The following is a 23,676-nucleotide window of genomic DNA, read 5'->3' on the forward strand; positions in this document are numbered from 1 at the left end:
GGTCCGGCAGACTACCCAGCCCATTGCTACCCTTCGTCATTTCCTATCTACTGAATTTGTTGCAACTATCACATTGCATTTAAACACAACCTTATTCCTTTGATCAATAGCATATATCAGAGAAATTGTCTTTACAATGAGACAAAATGTTTACTTCCCATTCACAAGTATATAGATTGTGCATTCAAAAAGCCTGATGCATCCGGGGACCTAACATGCCAGACCAGAAAAAAAAAAAAACATCAATTTCTTTAAAACACAGGTTTGCATTGAACCAAAAAAAAAAGAAAGACTGGTAAGTCTACAAATATTAACAAAATCTAGAAAAAAATTAAGATTCAGGTTTGCATTGAACAAATTCAACTGTTGCTCTGAAAATTGGAACAGTAGAGATTCGAAAACTTAAATTTGAAGCACCTATAACCTTGTCTAGCTGAGTCTAAGACTAAACCAAGTTGGAAACGGATGAGTCATTCCAGTTGAATTGATGTAAAGATAAATTGGCTGGTTTGGATCCCATCCATTGCAAGTAAAGCAGTTCTGCTATCACGAACTCTATGACACCTGGCACTAAGTAATCAATGCAAATGGCTAATAATTAATGTGTATTATGCCATTAGATAAGACATGAGACTCTACCAATAACAAATTTTATGTGTAACAATATATAGGGAGACTGACAACATAAGAAGTGATAGGAAACAGTTTTGTCAGTTATGTCAGTTGATCCAACTGATGTATTCTGATGAAGACCAGCAATCCTTCTCTGCATAAAAGGAATGAGAATGCAGCCAGCAACATGAGTTGTAAATGAATGCAGGTGGTCCTTCCCATCTTTACTACTTGGAACTGAACTACTAACCACCCCCACCCGACGAAAAAAAAAAAAAAAAAAAGGAAACATAGAATATTGATATAAGATACTCCACCTTAATCAGCTCCACGATCATAACAATTTTATTTATAGCTCTTCCCATCACCTTGAAGACAATTTCATCTGAGCCCTTTTCCTATGCAAATAGTAAATACAATATTATCAGCAGGAGTTAACCAAAAAACAAAAAAAAAAAAGACATCATGCTCACAAAAAATACAATACTTTTTTCCTAGAAAAGTGGAAGCACGCCACTTGTAACTTTATTGATCATTCAAACGAGATGTACAACCATTTTATAGAACTAAGATTGGAATTTCTAAAACTTGTTGCCTGAAAATTAATAAATAAGAGAACATAAATCAATGATAAGAAATTATGTTTTTAGATGACAAAAATAGTGTCTCAGAACAAAATCTGGTAATCTTTGTCTCAAAAATAGAACAGCAAAAGACAGAAGGGTTAACATGAATCTGGATCCTCTGCTTGCCACAAGTAGAAGAATTCAGTTTTTCTGAATCGTCAGTCCCACACTAGAGACATGTGAATCCAATCTAGCAAAACTATCAAATAGCCCATCTACACCTTTTTCTAGCTGAAAACATGAATTTAAATTTGTAATTAAGTCAAATGTACAACACAAAATTCATCCTTTTCCACATTTACACATACAACAAGCAGAACCTTCATAGCCCCCAAGGTTGCTTGATATAACACTAATAACATATCATGGCCATGGATACGGATATAACACCCACAATTACAATGTACATATAAAAATTACATGAATGTGCTGTAGGATTATTAAAGAAGAGAAAGTTAATGTGGATGAAGAGACATTTTAACATTTGACATTATAGGATATGCTGAAACTGAAGCATTGAATTATGAGAAAGCAATAGAGAAACAAATAATAATGATAATAATAATAATAGATATGATAATAATAATACATTTGTTCGGACATGGTTGCTGCTAAGTAAACATATTGTGGTTCCACAATCTATATGCTAAATGTTGAAGTACAAAGAAATACAAGAAAACAACTTTACTTGTAGAAGCCGCGGAGCATAACCACCCTCCATTATTCTTGCAAAAGGGGAAGCATGCGAGTATTTGTTTTTTTCAAAAGCACCAAAATTGCCAAAATCCAAGCTGCCAAACCACCTCCAAATCGATGCAAATAATTACCACTAGATTATCCATTGCTTGCATGAAAGACACTTTCAATAACCACATTTTGCACAAATCAAAATCGCCTACCCCAAAATGACCGAGAGAATAAAACTCCAAGGAAATTCAAATTCACCTGCCCATCAGAGAACCTTTCGGAGAGAGAAGACAAAGACCCTGAGCTTTCTTTTAAAAATGTGCCTGCTATCGAGAGAAAAAAAAAAAAAAAAAAGCTCCTTGGAATCCTTCTGGTTAAACTATCATAGGAGTCTGCCCCTTGGTACCGGTACTGTAATCCAGACCATTCAAATTGTTGGTTCCTTTTTAAATGAACCATATCTCTAAAACTACACTGATTAAGGCAGTCCTAACCGTCCAATCAAAGTCTACCAAATGGATGATTGAGAATAAATAAGTGAGTGGTCCGATAGAAAATGGAAAAAAATCAGACAGTTAAGATTATCTCCCTGTTAAAATTTTGTTGATACTCCATCCATAGTTGGTTGGAAAAAACTACAGGGTAACTGTATTGATTTTGCCGAGAGGCGGTGAAATGACAGAAGAATCAAAGCAGTGAATCTTTTTAAAGAATGTGGAGTCTAAATTTAAAGGAAAATCTAAAATATATGAAAATTCAAATACTAACCTCGTAAATCTTCTGTAAGGAAGGAAAACGACCCAATAGAAGAGAGGGAGGAGATGAGACTCTCTGCCTTCTCTTCTTTTTCTTTACCCTTCCCGTTTTGTTTTTCTGGTATTTTTTTTTTTTTCCTTTGTTTTTTTTTATAATGATTTGGCGTCCGGAGCTTTCTTTTATTTTTTTATTTTTTAAGTGAGTGGTGACGTGGACCAATGAGGATTAGGGTAACAGGGAATCCCTGTTTACCTGGTAACAGAGGATCCGGACTCGACTTTTAAACTTTTTCCTAAAATCCACGTACTTTTTCGAAAGATGGTCCTAAAGCCGTCTTGTTTTAATTTAACTAAAGGATGGCTAAACAACCCGTCATTATCTTATAAAAAAAAAAAAAAAAAAACGTTTATCCCTGTTTTCAAACAAACTCAATGATTATAACCTACGTATATAGAACTATGCTGTGGACCGACAATGATGCTTGTCTCAAATCCAAAGCAGAGGTAAGTCACACGATAGGAAAAAGTTCACTATTTTCGCATCTTATTTTAGGCCATGGCCCAAAATCAAGCAGTTCTGATGCACAATTAGGTCCTATGACAGGAAAAGGTAGGTTGGTAGTTTATTACCGTTGAATTTATTAATGGTTCATTTTTATAAGCCATCCAAACTGTTGAAATGATATTTCCAACTGTTCAGAAACTCATTCCCAGTGGGCTGAATGTAACCACCGAATTTTTATACCTGATCTAAAATTTCTTTAGTCCCATGACATATGTTCAATATATACTTTTATTTGTCATTTTGTCCACCCGAGCTTTGCATCTAAATCATTTCAGAGCCCAAGCCCTAAAATCATATGATGAAAACGGTGGGTGGCTCGGATTTCTTGCAAAGAACATGGTGGGACCCTTAATCACGGCAACCATCTTCCATCATACAAACACGTTCATAACTAAGGTGTTGTGTTTTACATTGTGCAATTTAAGTCCAATGAAATATTACACCTAAGGCGTGGTGTAAGTGGTAATCATGACCTATTAAATTTTAGTGGGGCCCACTTTTGTGATGCTTGTCGGATATCCAAATCTTCCACCATTTCACCCTCTTATTTTAGGGCGTAAGTCAAAAATCCAAGAATAGTGAATACACAAGTGAGTCCCACAATAGAAAAAAAGTGGTCACTAGCTTACCACCATTGAAACAATCAATATATGGTCTTTAAAAAAAAAAAATAATAAAATTTGCATTTAGCCCATCCAAATTGTTAAAATAGTATTTCCAACTGTTGAGAAGGTAATTCACGATGGGTTGAATGTAACCACTTGATTTTGTCCATAATCTAAAATTTCTATGCACTTGACAATTTGAAAGGTTTGCGTTCAATATGCACTTTTACATGCCGTGTGGCCCACTTGAGCTTTTGATTCGGATCATTTTTAGGCCCAAGCTGTAAAATCATATGAGGGAAATGGTGGACGGCTTGGATTTTACTTAAACAAAATGTTGGTCTCCATGATCACCATGACCATCTCCCATTGAAATCTGACGTGGGGTCAGATACGTGAGTACAAGACATCAGTTGTTTAAAATGCTACCTACAGACTGCATGTTGTGCTTGTGACATAAACCATTCACATGGTGGGTTGCATGGTGGGCCTGTGTTGAATGTGGGCCATTGGCTTTAAAGTCTGTTTTCGTCAAAAAAGAAAAAAAAGAAAAAAGACATCAGTTGTTATCAAATCTTGGCAGGACCCACTTTTGTGATTCTTGTGATAAATTCGACCCCCTATTTGTTTGGCCATTTAATTTTAGGGTGTGGGCCCAAGATTGAGGTTGATCCAATGTACGGGTGGGTCTCACAACAGCAAAATGTTGGACAATGGCCTTTAACAATCCACTCTTTTTGGCTTTGTGACTCACTTGAGTACTTGATCTCGCTCATCTTTAGGCGGCTAAGTAAAAATAACATGGCCAAACATGTAAACGGCATAGATTTCTCTTAAATATCATGGTGGCCCCATGATTATAGAAACCACTTGTAGTCAGACTCACGAGGACTCGTGAGATGTGACACAAGGCGACAATGTTTGTCACTTTCCATTGAATTTCGGTGGAGCACACTTTCTTGATGCTTGTTGCAAATCCAAACCGTCCACCACTTCGCCATCTTATATTAGAGTGTTAGCCCAAAATCCAGGTGGATCAAATATGAGAGTGAAAAGGCAAAACATGTTATTGTCTTTGTTCTATTCAAACTATTGAGTTATCATAAGGCAGTCTAGTAAGGGATATTGCGTGCTTTCTTCAAGGCATGCAGGAGAAAGTTTTCTATGCAGAAAGATAGTTTACTTAAACATCATCACAAAGTTCAACTTTATCTGCAATATAGAGCTCACATCATTTAGAGTTTCTTAATTGAAACAATAAAGGAGGCATATTTTGTTATATTTAGCTGTCTTGAAATGCGATTATACTACTTTAACATGAAAGAAACACCACGGCATACAGAGGGTTACTTCAGTTATGAATAGTGAAGAGATGGTTACATTTTGGTCATTTCCAAGGGTGGCAATGTGATGTAGGATATGAAAATTAAATATGATATACAAGATTTCAAGCTTTAGATCATAATAATTTTAAAACAATCACAAAAAAATTCACATCCCACATAAAAACCAAGCATTCAATAAAGGGAATCTATAAGAGTACAAGCCTACACATATTAGGGCTGGATCAATTAAAAATTATAGACTAAACAATGCTCAAAGGAGAGTAAATTCATCCACACATGCAAATGATTACTTTCCAATCAAAGGAATTCACATGTTTCAAATTGAAAAAACCTAGGGTTTGGAAAAGTAAAATAGGACTTGGGATTTAGGATTATCTAGGGTTAGGGTTTGGGAAATAAGGTCAGAAATGAGTGAAATAGAAAAGAGAAACAAACCCAAGATGATTCACATGTGTGGATAGCGGCCCGGGCCTGATGCACGTGCATAAGATCCTGCCCGCACGTGTGTGAGGCTTACGAATCTGAAATCAGTCAGCTAGGTGCTGGTTGGCTAGGGGAGGTCCACCTTCATGCCAAGTTTTACTCCGATCGGATGTCTGGTTTGTGCACGGTACTCCGCCGAAGTTTCAGCCCTCCTACAGGGCATGATTCTAAAAATCTGCTGTAGGGGAAAGATTAGTTGCAAACGTGGGTGAATTTGATGAAGGAGTGACTGTAGGAGATAAGGAATATGGATGGTATGAGATGAGGGCGATTTGGGATGGATGTGGCTTCCCACCACGGTAATTAGCCATTCGAAAAAGTGAGGGTTTCGCACACAATTAGGCTTCGCAACTCAGAGAGGAGCATGAAAACACAAAATTTTTATTTAATCTTCAATGAGAAAAAAGAGTACAAGCGGTGTCTACTTATAATAAAATCGTATACCCCAAAACTCATACCATGTACGCACCCTATTACTTGGAGACGAAGTAACAAAAAATAACAACTAATCAAAGCAATTTAAACCATCCATGATATTCCTAATAACAATAATAAATAAAATCTAAAGTACTAGATTATTTAGAATAGTGGGTCACGATCATAAGAATCCATGGTGGGATTCACATGACGATCGGGTCTACTCTAACGAACCAAAACACAGTCCTCTAATTAGGAGGTCTTCCTTAGACATCGTCATTGATCTAGATCGATGGTGGGGCCCTCCTCTTCGCGTACGTGCGGGGAGGGGGGGAGGGGTTATGTTCTCTAACTATTGGCGGCGACAGCCATGGTTGTTGGTAGAAACCTTCAAGGGTTTTAATGGCGGAAAATATCACCGACGCACAAGCAGATACCTTGCTCTGATACCAAATGTTTATAATGATGCTACACGTCAAATCAACGGGCTAATAGAGATTTCGATCCTTACCTACCTGACCTAACGCACGAGAAGTGCCCAACGCCTACAATCTTCTTTCTTTACCTCCCTCTCTACAATGGTAAAACGATATCTGAACTTGGGAGGAGAATCGAGGAGAGTGAGGACTAGAGCCAAACAAAAATTTTCATTTTTTTAGTCTAATACACTGGGGTATGGGGAGGCTGTACAAGCCACACAGTTTTTGGTCCCACCTGAAGGTCGTTAACAAGATCCAAACCGTTCACTCTTTGGTCCTTCTAGTCATTGTCACTTGTAACCCATTATTTCCAATAATAAAAAATTTCAAAATGTATCCAACATTTGTATCTAATACATTTAGTAGGCATTGCTTCCTACTTGCTACTGTCTTAGATGATGATGGTGACAATACCGAAAGCATTGATGTACAATTACCTGTAAATTCTAGTCCACTATAGTGATGTTGATGTAGAGCAGGTCGAGGACACTTTCATTGCAAAGATGGACAAAGAAGGGCGATTGGAGGTGAAAATGATCCAGATCGTCAAAACTTAAAACAGTAGTATCTCGCATATTGGAATAAGTTTTTTAACGTATTATATATGATTTCGGGGGTCAAAAGTCCATTTTATTTTCATTTTTACTATAAATAGTAAGTTTTAGTTTGATCATAACTTTTGATCCTTTGAGTTTTAGGAGTCGTGCCCAACATGAAAAGGGCTTAGAAAAATTAGGAGAATAATGTGGTTAGGTCAAATTGGACACTTACCATTTTGGGCTGAAAAACATGAAATCTAGTAGGAATGATGATCGTCTATAAATAGTAAGTTTACTATTTATAGTAAGTCATGTTTTTAGGGAGTTTGAGTCCAAATTAAAACTCCGTCCTAGGTTTGAACTCATTATTTAAAGGATTGTTATTTATTTATTTTATCATTAATCAATTTTTTTTCGAATTTATTAGAACTTATTTCTATTTTATCCCTCATAGATTCGAGGAAACTCTTTGAGGAATCCAGAGATCTCTATGGATTCAGAGTAGTTATCCCTGAGGAAGATGGTGATCGACCTCATCACGTCCTTCTCTATGTCAATTGGTATCAAAGCGAGGACTCTCCTCGGACTGATAGCAACTAACGACCAAATATAGGCCAAAATCCTGTGGATAATGATACATGGATTCGTTATCTATTGAGAATAATGGAAGCTTTCCATCGAGAGAGTCGGTTGACCATGCAAGGGTTGCAGACAACGCTCGACCGTATTGCAGAAGCGCTAATTCCACCGTAAGCCAAAGGCGATAATCAGTCGCCCGTGATCGCTGTATGGCATAACCCCAATTTTCATAGAGCACTTCCGAAGGTGAATCAAAGGGCAACCCAGATGAGGTGAGTTCCAACAACGAGGACATAGGTGATGTCGTTGCTCGACGATTAGTCCATGGAGATGATAAATTAAATCATGCTGAAAGAGAATATTGAGGTAATGCCAAACTCCCAAGTTTTAATGACTTATTATGTATAGAAGACTTTCTCAATTGGTTAGCCGAAGTTGAACGGTATTTTGATTACATGGACATACCAGAACATAAGAAAGTGAAATTGGTAGCGTTCAAATTAAAATTCAGTGCATCTGCATGGTAGGAGCAATTACAACATTTATGTGCCTAATAGAACAAGACGCCCATCCGATCATGGCCGCAAATGATACGCTTTCTTCGAACACGATCCTTCTAGTGATTAGAAGCAGGTATTGTTCCAGTAATACCAAAATTACCGGCAAGGGAATTGAACTATCATAAATTATACCGAAGAATTCCAACAGTTGGCAATACAGAATGATTTGTCGAAGACCGAATTGTAGAAGGTAGCACAGTTCATAGGCCGCTTACTATTCACAACCCCAAGTGTAGGGTCGCGATGTAGTAATAATCTCGATAAGACCAAGGTCGAATCCACAGGGACTGAACCTTGTACGTATTCTAAAAGTAACTAGAACTAGAACTAGAAGAAGATGAAACCTAATTCTAAATATTTTGAGAGAGTAATTGTGAATAGATTAATTAAAAACTAATAAAAATAAAGGTGGGAACTAGGGTGCTAAGGATGCACTTGTAGTAATTGGGAAGCTACCTTGCAATGATTCAAGGACACAACTGGAATCAGAGTCCTATCCTATTCAACTGGTAAGAAGAGATTTGTCAGATCTCTGAACTTCTCATCGATCTAATCATCAATAGAGAAGAGTAGTGAAGATTTGGAAGTGATTCTGTCACCAAACCATGCCCAGGAGATAAGGCAAACAACAGCAATTTACCAAACCAACAACTAATCATAAGAGAATTGAGAAGATTAGGAGGATTCCATCACCCAACCATGCCTATGAGACGATGGTGAATAATGGGATTGCCTAATTTCACAATCTCAATACATAAAAAAAAAGATATCTCAAGCTATCGCAGATCTATTGTAATTTAAGTCACAACAAACCATTAAAAATAAAAAATATTCGTTCATAATCAAACTAGAATCCAAGAGAGTTCAATAAACATGAATCAAAGCAAAGCAACCATCCTAATCACACTACAAGCTTAACCTCTTAGCCCTAGCTAAGAGGTTTAGCTAGCCATGAGACATGATTAACTAAGACCTCTTAAAAAGCATTAAAGGAAAGAAAAAGATAAACAAGAAGGAAAGAAAACTCCCAGCCGACGGCCGTGGTCTCTCTCTCTCTCTCTCTCTCTCTCTCCTTCCACGGTCTCCACATCCAAGGATTGCCTCCACGGCTACACTAGTCCTTGGATGATGCTCTCTCTCTCTCTCTTTTCTTCTCCTTTTATAGGAGTGGGAGTCGGTCGATGGAGTTTACGCAGCCAGCAAGTTATGCAGCAGTGTGCGAAGGCGCGACACCTAAAAAGCCTTGCGTTTGGAGTGAGTTTTGACGGCTAACCGTCCTCACCTTCTGTTTAGACTTCATGGATGGGGTCGGTCCTACCTTTTGGAGCTTTTGGATAGTTCAGATCGTAGGTCCGATCACTGCCATGGACGCGTAATGGCCCACAGTATGCAACGGCATCCGGACGCACATCCATGTGTAAAGCTTGCGAAAATCTAATTTTGCGGCATCAGTGGGGCCCATGATAGATGTCATCAGAGAAATTCATCCCGTTCATTGGATTCGTGGCAAAATTTTGGTCCGAAAGAGGTGGTTTTGGTCGAGTTTTGGTGTGGCCCACTATATCAAATCATCCCATCGTTCATCCTGCGTTTGACGGAGATTTGCATGTGTACATGTGCATGAGACCAAAAGGAGGTCATGTGGACGGTCAAAACCATGTCCTGGATTGAATGGACAGTCCAGATCGTCCATTAGAGTTATGGATATGGCCCACTGATCATCTCAGTGTCCGCACCTTGCGGACACTGTGCGTACGCGGAAACCGGGTCAGGTCAACAACCCTTGACCGGTCTCAGCGGTCCGGTGCGGTGCGAGAGTGCACACGCTGTGCACACGCACGTTGCATGTCGGGTCCATTGTGATGTTTATGAGAAATCCTCTCCGTCCATCCTTCCTCTCATCCAATTTAAGGGGTTGATACCAATATTGAAGCATATCCAGATATCAGGTAAGCCCTAGATCAGTGAATTATGGGCTGATCTATCCGTTCGGCCACTTTCACAAGTATCCGATGGATGAATTTTGACATGGTTTATTTAGGGTCCTTAGGCTACATATAAAGTTTTGAGCCAAACGGATGGTGGAAACCCTGTGATCTTACATTCAGGATGACTTTCAAACCCCTTTAACTTCAATCACTTGATTTTCTAGGATCTTTGGCATGTAATTTCTTCGATCTCGGTCTCCTAGGATTCGTCCCTTGCCTTGGTGATTTTTTTAGCGTTAAATCCATGCTTTTAACATCCTTTTTCAGTCTAAGCTCTTAAATTCACCTTGTAACACAAACATGATTAAAATAAGATGTTAAACATTATCATGTGCGTAAAACCAAGTAATAACTGGGGTCTAATATGTAATATTTAATCCTCAACACTTACGACCGGCAATTCAGGATCGAGTTCAGATGCATCCGGTCAGGACCACGGATAAAGAGGTTCAATTGGCTGGTAGGGAGGAAACACAGCTTGCAAGAGTCCCTACTTGGCCATATGCTTTGACTCAATACCCTATTACGGGTCCCACACAAGATTTAGTGCTAGCTAAAGGAAATGAACCAGTAGGAGGGCGTCTTCAACCTCCTACAACTGCAAATCGTAACATAGGGAGCGATCTATATAGGCCTCAACGTGTAGCACCCACAACAATGGGTCTGAGTAGAATTCCAAATGCTTATGGTCGACCAAGGACGAACAATTGTTACTATTATGGCCAACCAGCCACTTATCAAACACCTGCCCTCAACGACCCGCAGCCCACTTGGCCATTAATAAAGAGTGCACTAAAGGTGAGGTAATAGAAGAAGGCCCTATATTTGATGAAGATGAACAAGCCACTAAGGAAAGAGTTAGAGTGGCGAAGAATGGTTGGCAGAGGATCATGGGGGATCCTTGGTCGTGAGGTTATTATTGTACACTTTAAGGAAGGAGGTGCACCCGCAACGACATAATATATTTCATACGCGGTATACCATTAATAACAAGGTCTGTGATGTAATCATAGACACTAGTAGTAGCGAGAACATCGTCTCAAATGTGATGGTGGACTTGTTGCATCTACCCACGACAAAGTATCCTTTCACTTACTCGATTACTTGGATAAAAAAAGACGAACGAGACCAAGGTAATTGAGCAATGCATTATCTCATTTTCAATTGGTAAAAATTATAAAGATCAAGTACTTTATGACATGGTCAACATGAAAGCATGTCATATGTTACTCGGTTGACCATGACAATCGGATCGTGATGCAACACACCAAGGATGAGACAATGTTTACATCTTCATCAAGGACGGTCGAAAGATAATCCTTGCTCTTATGAAGAACCACCCCAAAGCTTCTAAAGTGGATGAGAGTTTGATGTAGAGTGGGTCGTGGACACTTTCAAGTCCAAGGTAGATCAGAGAAGGCCCGATCGGAGGCAGAAGTCATCAAGACCGTCAGAACCTTAAACCAGGCATATCTCGCAAACCAGAATGAGCTACTCGACGAACCATATATGATTTTAAGGTAGGACAAGCTACTACCGGGTTGTCCACGCCAAATTTGTGGGATCCATCATATCGACGGTCGAATTCCATGTTTATTTCTGATTTTACTATTTTTAGTAAGTTTTGGTTTGATTATAACTCTTCATCCATTGAGCTTTAGGAGTTGTGTCCAACATGAAAAGTTCTTGGAAAAATTAGGAGAATAACGTGGTTAAGCTATATAGGACCCTTACCATAAAATAGTAAATTTACTATTTATAGTAAGTTACGAATTCTAGGAGTTTTAGTTATAATTTAATTCCTAAACTGATTCCAAGTCTTTGTATGCCTATTTAAAGGGTTGTAGACTCATTTATTCATCTATCAATATTCAACAAATTTATTTCAACTTTCTAGAATTATTTCTAGTTTTTATTTTTCCTCATGGATTCGAGAAGTCTCTATGAGGAGTCCAGAGAAGCTTCATGGATTCGAAGTAGTTATCCCCCCTGAGCAAGACGGTGATCGACCTCATCATGTTCATCCCTGCATCAATTTATATTAGAGAGAGGACTCTCCTCAAGTCGATAGCAAACAACGAAGGTATGGATCAAAATCCTATGGACGGTGATCCTGGGATTCATTATCTTTTAGAAATAATGGAAGCTTTCTACCGGGCGCGTCATTTGACCATGCAAGGGCTGTAGGCAACTCTCGACCATCTTGCGGATGTGCTAATACCGCCCTGAGCCCTAGGTGATTCTCATCTGCCCATGGTTGCTGTACGGCATAACCCCGATTTCCATACAGCACTACCAGTGGTGAATCGTAGGGTTATACCAAATAATGCAAGTTCTAGCGATGAGGACCTCGATTACGACTTTTCCCGATGACTAGTCCATGGAGAAGTTTGAAAGTGCCCTGGTTTGTCAATTAGCATGAGAGTTGAGTCAGTAAGACAAGTGGGCCCCATATGAAGATCATCAAGCGTCTACCTCAACTGGATGTGTGCTCTGAACTCATCAAAGGTAAGCTAAACCTCACATCCCATGTCCTAAAACACCCAGGTATATAAACCTTTAAAATGCGTAGAACAACATAAGTGTTTTAGTATAAAAACTTATTTTGCAAAACAGGAAAATTTCCAAGTTTTCAACCTTTCTCGATATATCGATATCACATCGATGTGATCAAACACCTGTTATTGATGTCCTCAAAAAGTACTCGATATCATCAAATTGAGGACCTCTTGTGTCCAGCAACCAACTTGATCTTTGGACAAAATTCTCGATAAATCAATGGAAGATTCGATATCATCGGAATTCAATTTTCGATAACATCGAGAAGCTCGATATAATCGAATTTTAGCTAGTTTGTGTCCAACATGCTGCTAAGGCAAATCTCATATTTATCGATCACTCGAAGCGAGCCTCGATGTCATCAAAACTCAAATTCTGATGATATTGAGAAAGCTTCGATGTTATCGAATTCAAACCAAACTAGTCCAGCGAGCTCAATAGGAAAATCCCGTGGAAATGACCGAGGAATTGATGATGTATCGATATAATCATAATTCAAATATTGATGAAATCGATATATGCTCGATATCATTGAAATGGATCAAAGATTGTCCAACAAGCTCTTTTGAAAATCATGTGAAAATAATCGATGTATCAAACAAATTGTCGATAAAATCAGAATTCAAACTTCGATGACATCGATGCACGCTCGATGGCATCGATCCTCATGCAAAAAGTTTCAAGTATATACTTTAGTGGAGTTTGTATCATCGAACCTTGCTTTAATGACATCGAAAGTATACGTTCGATGACATCGAAGCACCCGATGATATTGAACTCAGTCAGAATCTGACACCTTTATTACCGTTGGAACTTTTTATCTATTTAAGGAGAGCTTGTTCTTGGTTACTATAGTGGAAAAAAAAGAGTATGCATTGAGAGTGTTATTGCCTATCATCTCTCCTAAGCCCTTTTTCTCATGAAAGTTCATCCTTCAATCTACCATCATCATTGATATTAAATAGAGTGGATTGAAGAATGAACCTCCCTATTCAAGGATCATCCAGCTACTACCTTAATAGCAAATCATTGAGCTAGGATACCCTGAATGCTTGAATGCTTGGAATCACTCTTTCTCTAAAATAGAAAAACATTTAATAGAGTAGGATTCCAACATAACCTTGACCCAACCCATCGCCTTTATTGGAACATCATCAAGTGTTATGGATGAAGGGAGCTGAAGAATCTTTGTCATCAAGGAAGAGATCTTCTTTAATGTGCTTAACTGGGCTCACCTACTTATCTGTAAGTCATTAGAGTCCAAATACCCTTTTGATCATTCCTTTTGTAGGTTTGGGTCAACAGTGCTTCTCACCCCTTTCAAGTCCTCATAAGAGGCCTCTTATGGGAGAGTATGTATGGGTGTTGTGTGTTAACCATTGCTCTTGTGTAAGGCATAAACTTAGGTCCTTAGTGTAGGTTATTGGCCTATGTGGCATAAAAGTTAGGTTCCTTGTGTGGATCCCTTGCTCTTGTGTAGGGCATAAAACTTAGATGTTGTGTATTGACATTTGCTCTTGTGTAGGGCATAAACTCTAGGGTCCTTATGTAGATCATTTGCTCTTCTGTAGGGTATAAAACCTGGGTGCTATGTGTTGACCCTTGCTCCTGTGTGGGGTATAAACTTGTGTCTCATGGAGACATGTTAGGTACCTTGTGTAGGTCCTAGAGTCAACCTTGTGTAGGTTGTACTGGTTTGGGGTAAACCTGATTTGAAACCTCTGTTAGTGAAATCCGGTACACTCAAGGGTTGAGTGTGTCCTCCAGGAGTGGAGTAGGCATATAGCCGAACCATTATAAAACAACTGTGTTTGAGATTGTTATTTGCATATCTCTTATTATGTTTGAATGATCACATAATGCATGATTGTTTAGAACTAATAAGTATCACATCTCACACACGGTCACTCAGTGCATCCATCATAGACTAAATTTATATACCGTTTAGATATTGAATAGTACTCTTGTGATTGGATCCTCTATTTGGCTTGGAAGCCATTAGAGTTAAGTTGAAGATATCTTGATAAATTGTTATATTATATCAAGATAATGGTAATAGGATTTTAAATAGTCATAAAATTTTACAAAGTCCTATTCACCCCCCTCTAGGACACTTTGACCTATTCCTACTTCTACTAGAGTGGTCATTACCATAATTTTAGAGTTCGTTTAGATTGAGGTAAGGCTGAACTTCTTAGTTTTAATAGATTGTTATGTATAGAAGATTTCCTCAACTGGCTTACCGAAGTAGAATGATATTTCGATTACATGGATGTAACAGAGCATAAAAAGGTGAAGTTGGTAGCCTTCAAATTAAAATCTGGTACTTCTACATGGTGAGAGCAATTACAACTCTCACGTGCCCGACAGAACAAGGCACCCATCTCATCATGGCCATAAATGAGATGCCCCCTTCAATCACGATTCCTCCCTCGTGATTACGAGCAGGTATTATTCCAACAATACTAAAATTGCCTGCAGGGGAATCGAACCGTTACAGATTACACTGAAGAATTCCAGCGGTTGGTAACATGAAATAATCTGTCAGAAACAGAATCACAGAAGGTAGCATGATTTATAAGTGGGTTACGATCGGCTATTCAGGACCGAGTTCAGATACACCCAAGTAGGACTGTGGATGAATTAGTTCAGTTGGCAGGTAGGGCAGAAACATAGCTTGCAAGATTTTCTATTCAGCCTTACCCTTCGACTCACTCCTTATGAAGAGTCTCACTCAGGATTCAGAACTGACACGAGGAAAAAAACTAATAACAGGACATCCCCAACCTTTTGTAACTAGTGAGAGTGGCCCATCTAGGCTTAACACTCGCAACCCACTTGACCATTAATAAAGGGGGCATTAAAGGTGAGGTTGTAGATGAAAACCCTAGCTTTGATGAAAATGAACAAGCCATTGAGGAAGGAGCACATGGCGAAGAATGGATGGGCGAGGATCGTGGTGAATCTCTAGTCGTGAGGCAATTAATATACACTGCAGGAAAAGAATTACATTCACAGGGACATAATATATTCTGTACATGGTGCATCGTCAGTGGCAAGGTCTGTGATCTAATCATGGACAGTGGTAGTAGTGAGAACATTGTCTTGAAAGTGATGGTAGATAAGTTGTAGCTACCTATGACAAAACTTCTTTCCTCTTACTCAATTGGCTTGATTAAAAGGGTGAACGAGACCAAGGTAACTGAACAATACACTATCTCATTTTCAATTGGTAAAACTTATAAAGATCGGATACTTTTTGTCGTAGTAGATATACAAGCATGTCATATGTTACTTGGTCAACTATGACAGTCAGACCATGATGTGACCCACTAAGGACGAGACAATGTTTACGCCTTTGTTAAGGCGGTCAAAAGATAATCCTTACCCCTATGACACTAGAGAAACACCCCAAAGCTTCTAAAGTGAAGGGGAACTCCTTTTTTACCATTCGAGATTTTGTGGAGGAATCCAAGGAAGCCAGCGATGTATACACCGTAGTGGTAAATGGCGAGGAATCGAAACCCTTAGACATTCCTCCAAGTTTAAGGCATTTTCTAAACGAATTTAAAGAATTTTGGCCCAAAAATTTACTCGATAGATTGTCCGCCATGAGGGACATCAAACATCACGTATGCCTTATCCATGAGGCTAGCTTGCCTAACCACCCTCACTGTCAGATGAGTCAGAAAGAATGTTAGATTTTAAAGGTAGGAGTGAAGGAACCAATCAACTCTAGTCAAGTCAAGGAAAGTATGAGTACATGTATTATAACACCCCATACCTCTAGTACATAGGTGTTACCTCTTAAACCCACGTTTATGGAAGCCGAGACTGATTAACTAGGCGACTTGAATTTAACACGTGCAGGATGGAACTTCCAAGCAACATTGAGGCCATCCATCACGGTGTCTAGGAGCTAAAATGGACCCTACCTCAATCAAGAGGGTTAGTTTAACTAAACACTTCAGTTAAAGATACCATAGAACACCTATACTAGCACTGTACACTTACTATCAACCTGCGAGGATTAATTAGTGGCCAACCAGGCACTTGAAACCTCTTAAATCCTCGTTCAACCGTCAAAACAAAATCTCGGACCCATCTAACCATTCGATCGTGATGTATGGGCTGGATAAAGCCTTAAAAGTTGTGAATGGCCCACCTGGGCCTCACCATCGACCCAAACTAGGCCAGGACCTCTAAATGGGGCCCCCAAAAGGTTTGGACGGAATGGATTTAAGATGACCATCGCAGTGGACCCCATACGTGATGCATGTGCACCATAGTCCACCATGCACGATGTGCATCGGACCCGCCCATGCGGTCAAATGGTCATTGACCGAAAGAAATTGCAAAATGGTTAGGTTTCTCCCACCATTTGAAAATATTTGAATCTGACCATTTTTTAGCCCCAAAGTGAGCCATCCTGGGCACTTTCCAGACAATCCAAGCCGTCCACTTTGCTCGTAGGGTCCCACTAACCAAAAGCCTATAGCCTCTTGGACCCATGTAAAGAGATGGAAAAGTTGGGTCGAGACCGTCCATACCTTGACCTACGGCTAGGATCATTAGAGGAATGAATATCAGGTGGCTTGATGGGCAAGCCAATGTTGTTTTATCCAGGGGATTACTTCCTTCCCATTGCCAGCTTGAGAGAGGTCCTCTCATAACCAAAAATGGCCGGGCAAGCTAGAAAGGTGAAAAAGAGAAGTTTTCTCTTCATGGATAAGAGAGGTTAGCACACCTGGAACCGTCCAATGGGGCCACGTGGAGCCATCCCAACCCTCCTAGTGGGGTGGTACGAGATGAGGAGGCTTATCTCCTCTCATGAGATAAACCGGAATTTGTGGTTGTGGCCCATAAAGTGGACCCCAGACCAATCATGGACCCCATCTAGTCCGCTCAAATGGACCGAATCACCCCAAAACCCCATGGGCAGCAATCCAACATTAATGGTCGGGTCATCTTCCCCGATGACCCATCCAAGCCTAATCACGAGATGGACTCCACCAGACTAGAAGGATGCACTTTTGGATAGCCCAAGGCACCAGCTGTGCATCCCCAAGCACGGATGGGCCCCATGCACGATCATCCTTCAATCTCAACCGTTGGATGTGGAGGGCCTTTGCCAACCGCCAGCCACTCCCCTCCCTGCCTATAAATAGGACACAATCTCCCTCAGTTTCCACACCAGAGTGAGGAAAGGAAGCTAGGGGAAAGAGAGAAAAGAGTGAGAGAGAGAGAGAGAGAGATAGAGAGAGAGAAGAGCTACAAGGCAGTCAGGTGATAATCTCTCCCCCTCTATTTTCTTTCATGCATATCTGTGGGAAGTTCAGCAACGATTTGGGCCTCCAAGCAGGACTGAAACCATGATTGGAATCATGCTGAAACCGGGCCTGAAATCAGGCCTGAAGGCATGCCAAATCCAAGCCGTCTTTGGGCCAAAACTGGCCCCAACAGGAAGCCTCTATCAGGTCGTTTGCAAGACTAAACTCAGGCCATCACCGGGACTGATTGGAGGCTGAAAACGTCCTCCAACAAAGCCTCTACCTGGGACATAAGTCCAACCTGAAATCAGACTTTCATCAGGCCCGTTTTGGGCTGTAGAAGTCTCAGCAAAGGGATCCTGATTCCAACTGAAAACTGGCACTTAAAAGGCCGTGAGTGGGATATGGAAAACAAGCTCCATCTGGGTCGTGTTATGTGCTGAAAACAGCCAGTATTGGGCTTCGAGTTTGGCTAGAATCAGGCCTCAAACAGGCCCTGATTCAAGCTGAGGATGCAGCATGATAACAACATCCGACTGTGCACAAATACATCTGATTTTTCAGCTTGAAACAGCTGAGAGAATACAACTGATTTTTCAGTTGAAAATGGCTGAAACTATGACCTGAAACCAGCCGATTTTTCAACCTGAAAAATAGCTAAAAAATCAGTTTGAAATCAGCTGGGATTTGTAATCAGGAAACAGCTGAAAATCAGCTTTAAAATGGTTGAGATTTGACACTTAGAAATAGCTTGTTAGCCTGGACCCTCTAATGCAGGCCCAAACGGCCATATTCATAGGACCCCTCAAACCCACACGACTTCAATGCACTAACCTTGGAAATATTTAACTATAACCTTAGGAGATCGTTCGCGTGATTTGGGCTACTGAGTGTACATAAGGATGTGAATCAAGAATGGTCATACGACCCTTAAAAGGTAATGATTTTCTTTCCCTTGATCATTCGACTCGCTGCTTGAATGCATGCCTTATAACCTTACTTAATCATTGGTTAACTATTGTATAGGTATCTTAGAGGTGATTAGATCTTTAATCATAGGTCATAGGACCGATCCACTGATTAGTTTACTTTATCATATGTTTTAGAATCTCGTTAAATTACGTGATTAGTTTTATCTAAAAGCTAGTATGTCTTAGATTCATTAGAGCAATTGATTAGTTATGCTAAAACTATATATTTAGAATTGATAAGCAATGGACACATGATCCTTGAACTTTATACACATCACTACGCCAAAATTGTGAATCTACGATGGACCAAAACTGTCGTAAAACCAAATAAACGACGAATTTCGTCCGTCCCTGTTTATTGAGTCGTTTTCCTGACGAGTAAAATCCGTCGTCTAATCTGCGACGGATAAGGTCCGTCGCATTATAGCGACGAATAAGATTCGTCGCAAAAAATAAAAATCCGTCGCAAAAATTCGAATAAATCGTCATCATAAAAATTATTAGCGACGGACCTTAAATCCGTCGTTGATTTTCCGTCGCTTTAATCCGTCGTCTGATCTGTGACGGATTTGGTCCGTCGCTAAAATATCTGTAAATTTACATTAATATCATCCGATTATTATTATTATTATTATTTTTTTCGAATCTTAAACCTGATAGTCATTCAAAAAATAATTCAATACAATTGTTTAACAACAATTCTATTCACAAAATAAATCCTATTCACATGATAGTTTAATAAGAATCCTATTCATCACACGAAAAAGTTCGATCACACTGAAAATAAAAATTCCCTGCCAAAGCATTATATGATACCTCATATAACAACATATAACCATTGACTTGCAAAAGCCTGCAACTCCCTAATGAAATCTAACATATATTTGCATACTTCTAAGAGACGGGAGCTTTTGATGGGATACTTCTTTCTTCCAAAGCACTAACAAAATATGACAAAATCAATAATTATCACACTATTTCTAGAAGACGGAACATTAATTAATTAAATACAAATAGAAGAAAAGCCTCATTGAGAGTACATGAATGTTTGAAGTGGTTTTTGTATCAATAAAAGACTTCATTTTCATTGTCCTCCACAGCAGCCTAAAACCAGGTCCAGCATTGATGATAAACATTCGGCACAATGCCTGTACAAGAGCAAGTCCAATGTTATAGGCGAGCACTATCTAGATGCAAATTTCCATTTAACTCAAATTCCTATTTAATTTCTGGTCTGAACCAAATAATGATTACACCCCATCTCGTCCATTTCAATCCCACAGATCCATTTCTGTCCCAATTTCAGTCCCCAATTAGTCAGGTGACTCATTTCAGGTCAAATAAAAAACGATAAGACTGGACGACACCAAGTTGTATCGGACATCATTTAAAACCACGTTAACAGGTGGGTGATGTAAGGGAGTGTAGGGCTACAAAAACTTTGTACATAAGAAAAATGAAAAGAGGAGCAGAAAATAAGAGGTAGACCAGAATTGTGACATCAAACTTACATTTCAGCTTTTTAACAAGCTCAGCTCACCCATTATAGATGCAACCTCCTAGGGAAGTCTGAAAGCCTTAAAGAACCATGAATTTTGTAAGAAACAAATGCAAGCAGAAGGATACAGATGCACCAGATAGTGTGCTTGAATACCAAAAGAAAAATTGGAGAAAGTGATGCCAAAGCAAAGCCAAACCTGATATCTTTAGCTATCACAATGTTTCCATCTTCAGCGCCAAGATGGTGTAGTACCACTTCTACTAACCAGCCATCACTGTATGCATGCTGAAATAACAAAATGCATGAAATCAAGCCCTGGAAAATTGGCATGCTGTAATGAAACAATTACCATAACAGGTATGCTACAAGTGGAAGACACAAGACATGGAACCCATAGCATGCAATTATCCGGGGAAAAGGCAATGATCCCTCCTGCCCTCTCAATCCCTTGAAAAGATTCACACAGGATTCAAGGAAGCTAGCACTTACAAAACATGACAAAATCAATAAAAACAATTTCATGATGGAGTTCCACATTAACTAGAGATAATTTGATTTCACTACTAATAGACCATCGATGCCTCTAACCAAATGTTGCAGGGATGGATGTTTCATATGATAAACAGACCATCGATGCCACTAACCAATAGTTTGCACGGCGTATCCCTTCTCATAGATTACATTTGTTATCTATCATGAAACTTTATGAGGAAGCAACTGGTTCCCGCCATGGAATTTTCAATGGGATAAGCTTCATAATGCTTGGACAGAAATCTATCCTAACTTTCCATACAGTTTACAAAAACTTATAGGGTAAAAAAGCGATACATTAGCTTCTGGATTTAGGATGCTTAAATCTTCTTTTCATGTCAGTATCACATTAGCCTAAGCTTCACCACATTTGGTCCTAAATACAGATTTGACTGGCTGCATTTTTCTGAATAGAACATCAACAGCAATGCCAGATCGATGAAACAAACACACAAAATCTGGTAGGTCAGGAAATAATCTCAATCACAATTTAACTATTTCTTTTAAGTGAATGGAACATTTACGATTCAATTTGGCTGTGCATGCAAGACAGTGTAAGTGAAAGATTGACTAACCAGAATTCATGCAGGGTCCATGCAAACTCTTCCAATTCCCATCATGAGCAACACATCAGTGTTGAAATTTCAGTCCGTAGGTAGATACATCAAGAGAAAAAGTACAATAGCGATCAAATAAATCTTTGATTTTTTATTTATTTTTTAACTCAAAAGTTGAATACTCTCATACTTCAATTGATAAAATATCAATTAATAATTTATATAATTGTTAAGTTGATAAGACCAACTTCTATCTATGATTCCACAATGCTCTAAAATGGAATTTGATTTATTTGTGCAAAATCTCTGTAATGTACAATATTACCATAAATTTAGTCAAGTTCGTGACTTGGGCCCATGAGGATGAACTTCCTGTGACAACTTGGCGCCCACGAGAATGAAATTCCTGTGACAACATGGCACCATGTCAAAAGAATAGCAGCACACTAAAACCCTCATCCTATAATTTGAAAACAAAATCCAAATATATTCACATTACATCCACAATTTGAAGCATATACATGTATTAAAACTAGTCATGTATAAAACAGGACAAGAATTAAGTTCAGAGCACCCTCACATACACATCCAAAAGCAATTTCTTCCGCTTTGAATATATTCACATTACATCCAAAATTTGATTCACTAAATACAAATCAAACACTATGGAAGCCGTTTGTTATGTCAAAGTATTGAACAATCAGATAACATGATACCATATCAATATATTGGTCAAAAAAATAAATAAATAAAAGCAAAAATAAAAATAAAAATACACGTCAATTCAAAAGCATCGTCCAAATATCTCACCTCATCTGGCTTCACAACATCAACCGGCATCATGTGAAAAAGCTTAATTGCCTCACCAGATTCCCCATTCTTAGCATAGCCTGAGATCATGGCCGTCCATGCTACCACCTCTCTCAACCATCTAATCAAACAGGCACCTTGCACAACCATATTCAAGTGGTAAAATATGGGAAGCTGCTTTTTCAAAGGGAAATTGAATCTACTATATGCCTTTAGTATGAATATGGAAAGATAGAAAAGAATATGGACAACATGGACATAATTCTAGTACCTGAACAAGCCCTGCGTTATTTCCCTGTCCAAGATGGAAGGATGGTCACATAATGCAATACCTGAGAGAAAGGGAATGAGAAAATCAAGATAACTCAAAGATAACTGTGCATGCTAGCATTTCAATTGAAGAGTTACAAGTTGCCTCTCGAAAGAAGGTAATTGGCTGAAATAAATTACTTTTTCTTAAAAGATACTTATTTAAGTTTGATATCCAAACAAATGGGGCATCTAACACATAATTGGCATTCTCTTCATATTTATTATTTTTATTTTTATTTTGTAAATCTGAGATCATTGCTCTATTGGGCCCTACTTGGATGGATAGCATTCACAATACAGGGGCTACTTTGGTTTTCACATTCATAAACAATTTCCCAATGGTCCACGTTCACACACACAAGTGGCTCCCTGATGAGTGGTCCACCTGATTTCTGGACCAGGTCATCTACACAGTCAGTCACACCTTACAGTTAGCTTAGATGTCCCACATGTGCTAGGTGCAGCCACAAGTAGTGATGTTTGTGGAGTTTTCCTATTTAGTGTGCTTCCCTTGTGATTGGGTGAGCACCTTTTTTACATATTTTTCTCTAAGGCAATGTGTATAGACATTGAGAAAATACCTGCAGGAGGCGTTGCAAATTCAGATGCATTTTGGAGAATCTTCTGTCATCCAGCATTTGCTTCTTCAGTGCAAAACCACCTGCATTTAAGGAAATCAGTTTGATGAGTAAGATTATTATTTCTTTATGATCCATCCAGGTATAGGCCCAGTCAGCATATTCCCAGTTAAATACCTAAATGGAGGAAAAAAAGAAAAAGAAAGAAAGAAAGAAAATCCCCACTTCATTGTTATCAAGGGTAAGCATTGACTCAAATAGCAAATTTTCATTTGATAATGTTAGACTTACATGAAATCCACTCTTGCAAGGCTTTCAAAGGAGCTTGGAATATCGCCAGTCAGGC

The 23,676-nt window shown here is 39.0% G+C and overlaps 1 protein-coding gene and 1 long non-coding RNA gene across 2 annotated transcripts; both read right to left on the bottom strand.

Moving 5' to 3' along the window:
* Window positions 1–472: 472 nt before the first annotated feature.
* On the bottom strand, window positions 473–2,318 carry LOC131231264 (uncharacterized). The gene is made up of 3 exons (XR_009164265.1): window positions 2,184–2,318; window positions 930–1,010; window positions 473–564 (listed from the first exon to the last, which is right to left on the bottom strand). It is a non-coding gene; the product is annotated as an uncharacterized LOC131231264 (long non-coding RNA).
* Window positions 2,319–20,529: 18,211 nt separating this feature from the next.
* LOC131231628 (uncharacterized) lies at window positions 20,530–22,548 on the bottom strand. The gene is made up of 2 exons (XM_058227886.1): window positions 22,441–22,548; window positions 20,530–20,827 (listed from the first exon to the last, which is right to left on the bottom strand). The coding sequence occupies exons 1-2, from the start codon at window positions 22,528–22,530 to the stop codon at window positions 20,585–20,587; spliced, it is 333 nt and encodes a 110-aa protein (XP_058083869.1). The 5' UTR covers window positions 22,531–22,548; the 3' UTR covers window positions 20,530–20,584.
* Between the last annotated feature and the right edge of the window lie 1,128 nt (window positions 22,549–23,676).

The sequence above is a fragment of the Magnolia sinica genome, chromosome 17, assembly GCF_029962835.1.
Source record: "Magnolia sinica isolate HGM2019 chromosome 17, MsV1, whole genome shotgun sequence".
NCBI classification, from domain to species: domain Eukaryota; kingdom Viridiplantae; phylum Streptophyta; class Magnoliopsida; order Magnoliales; family Magnoliaceae; genus Magnolia; species Magnolia sinica.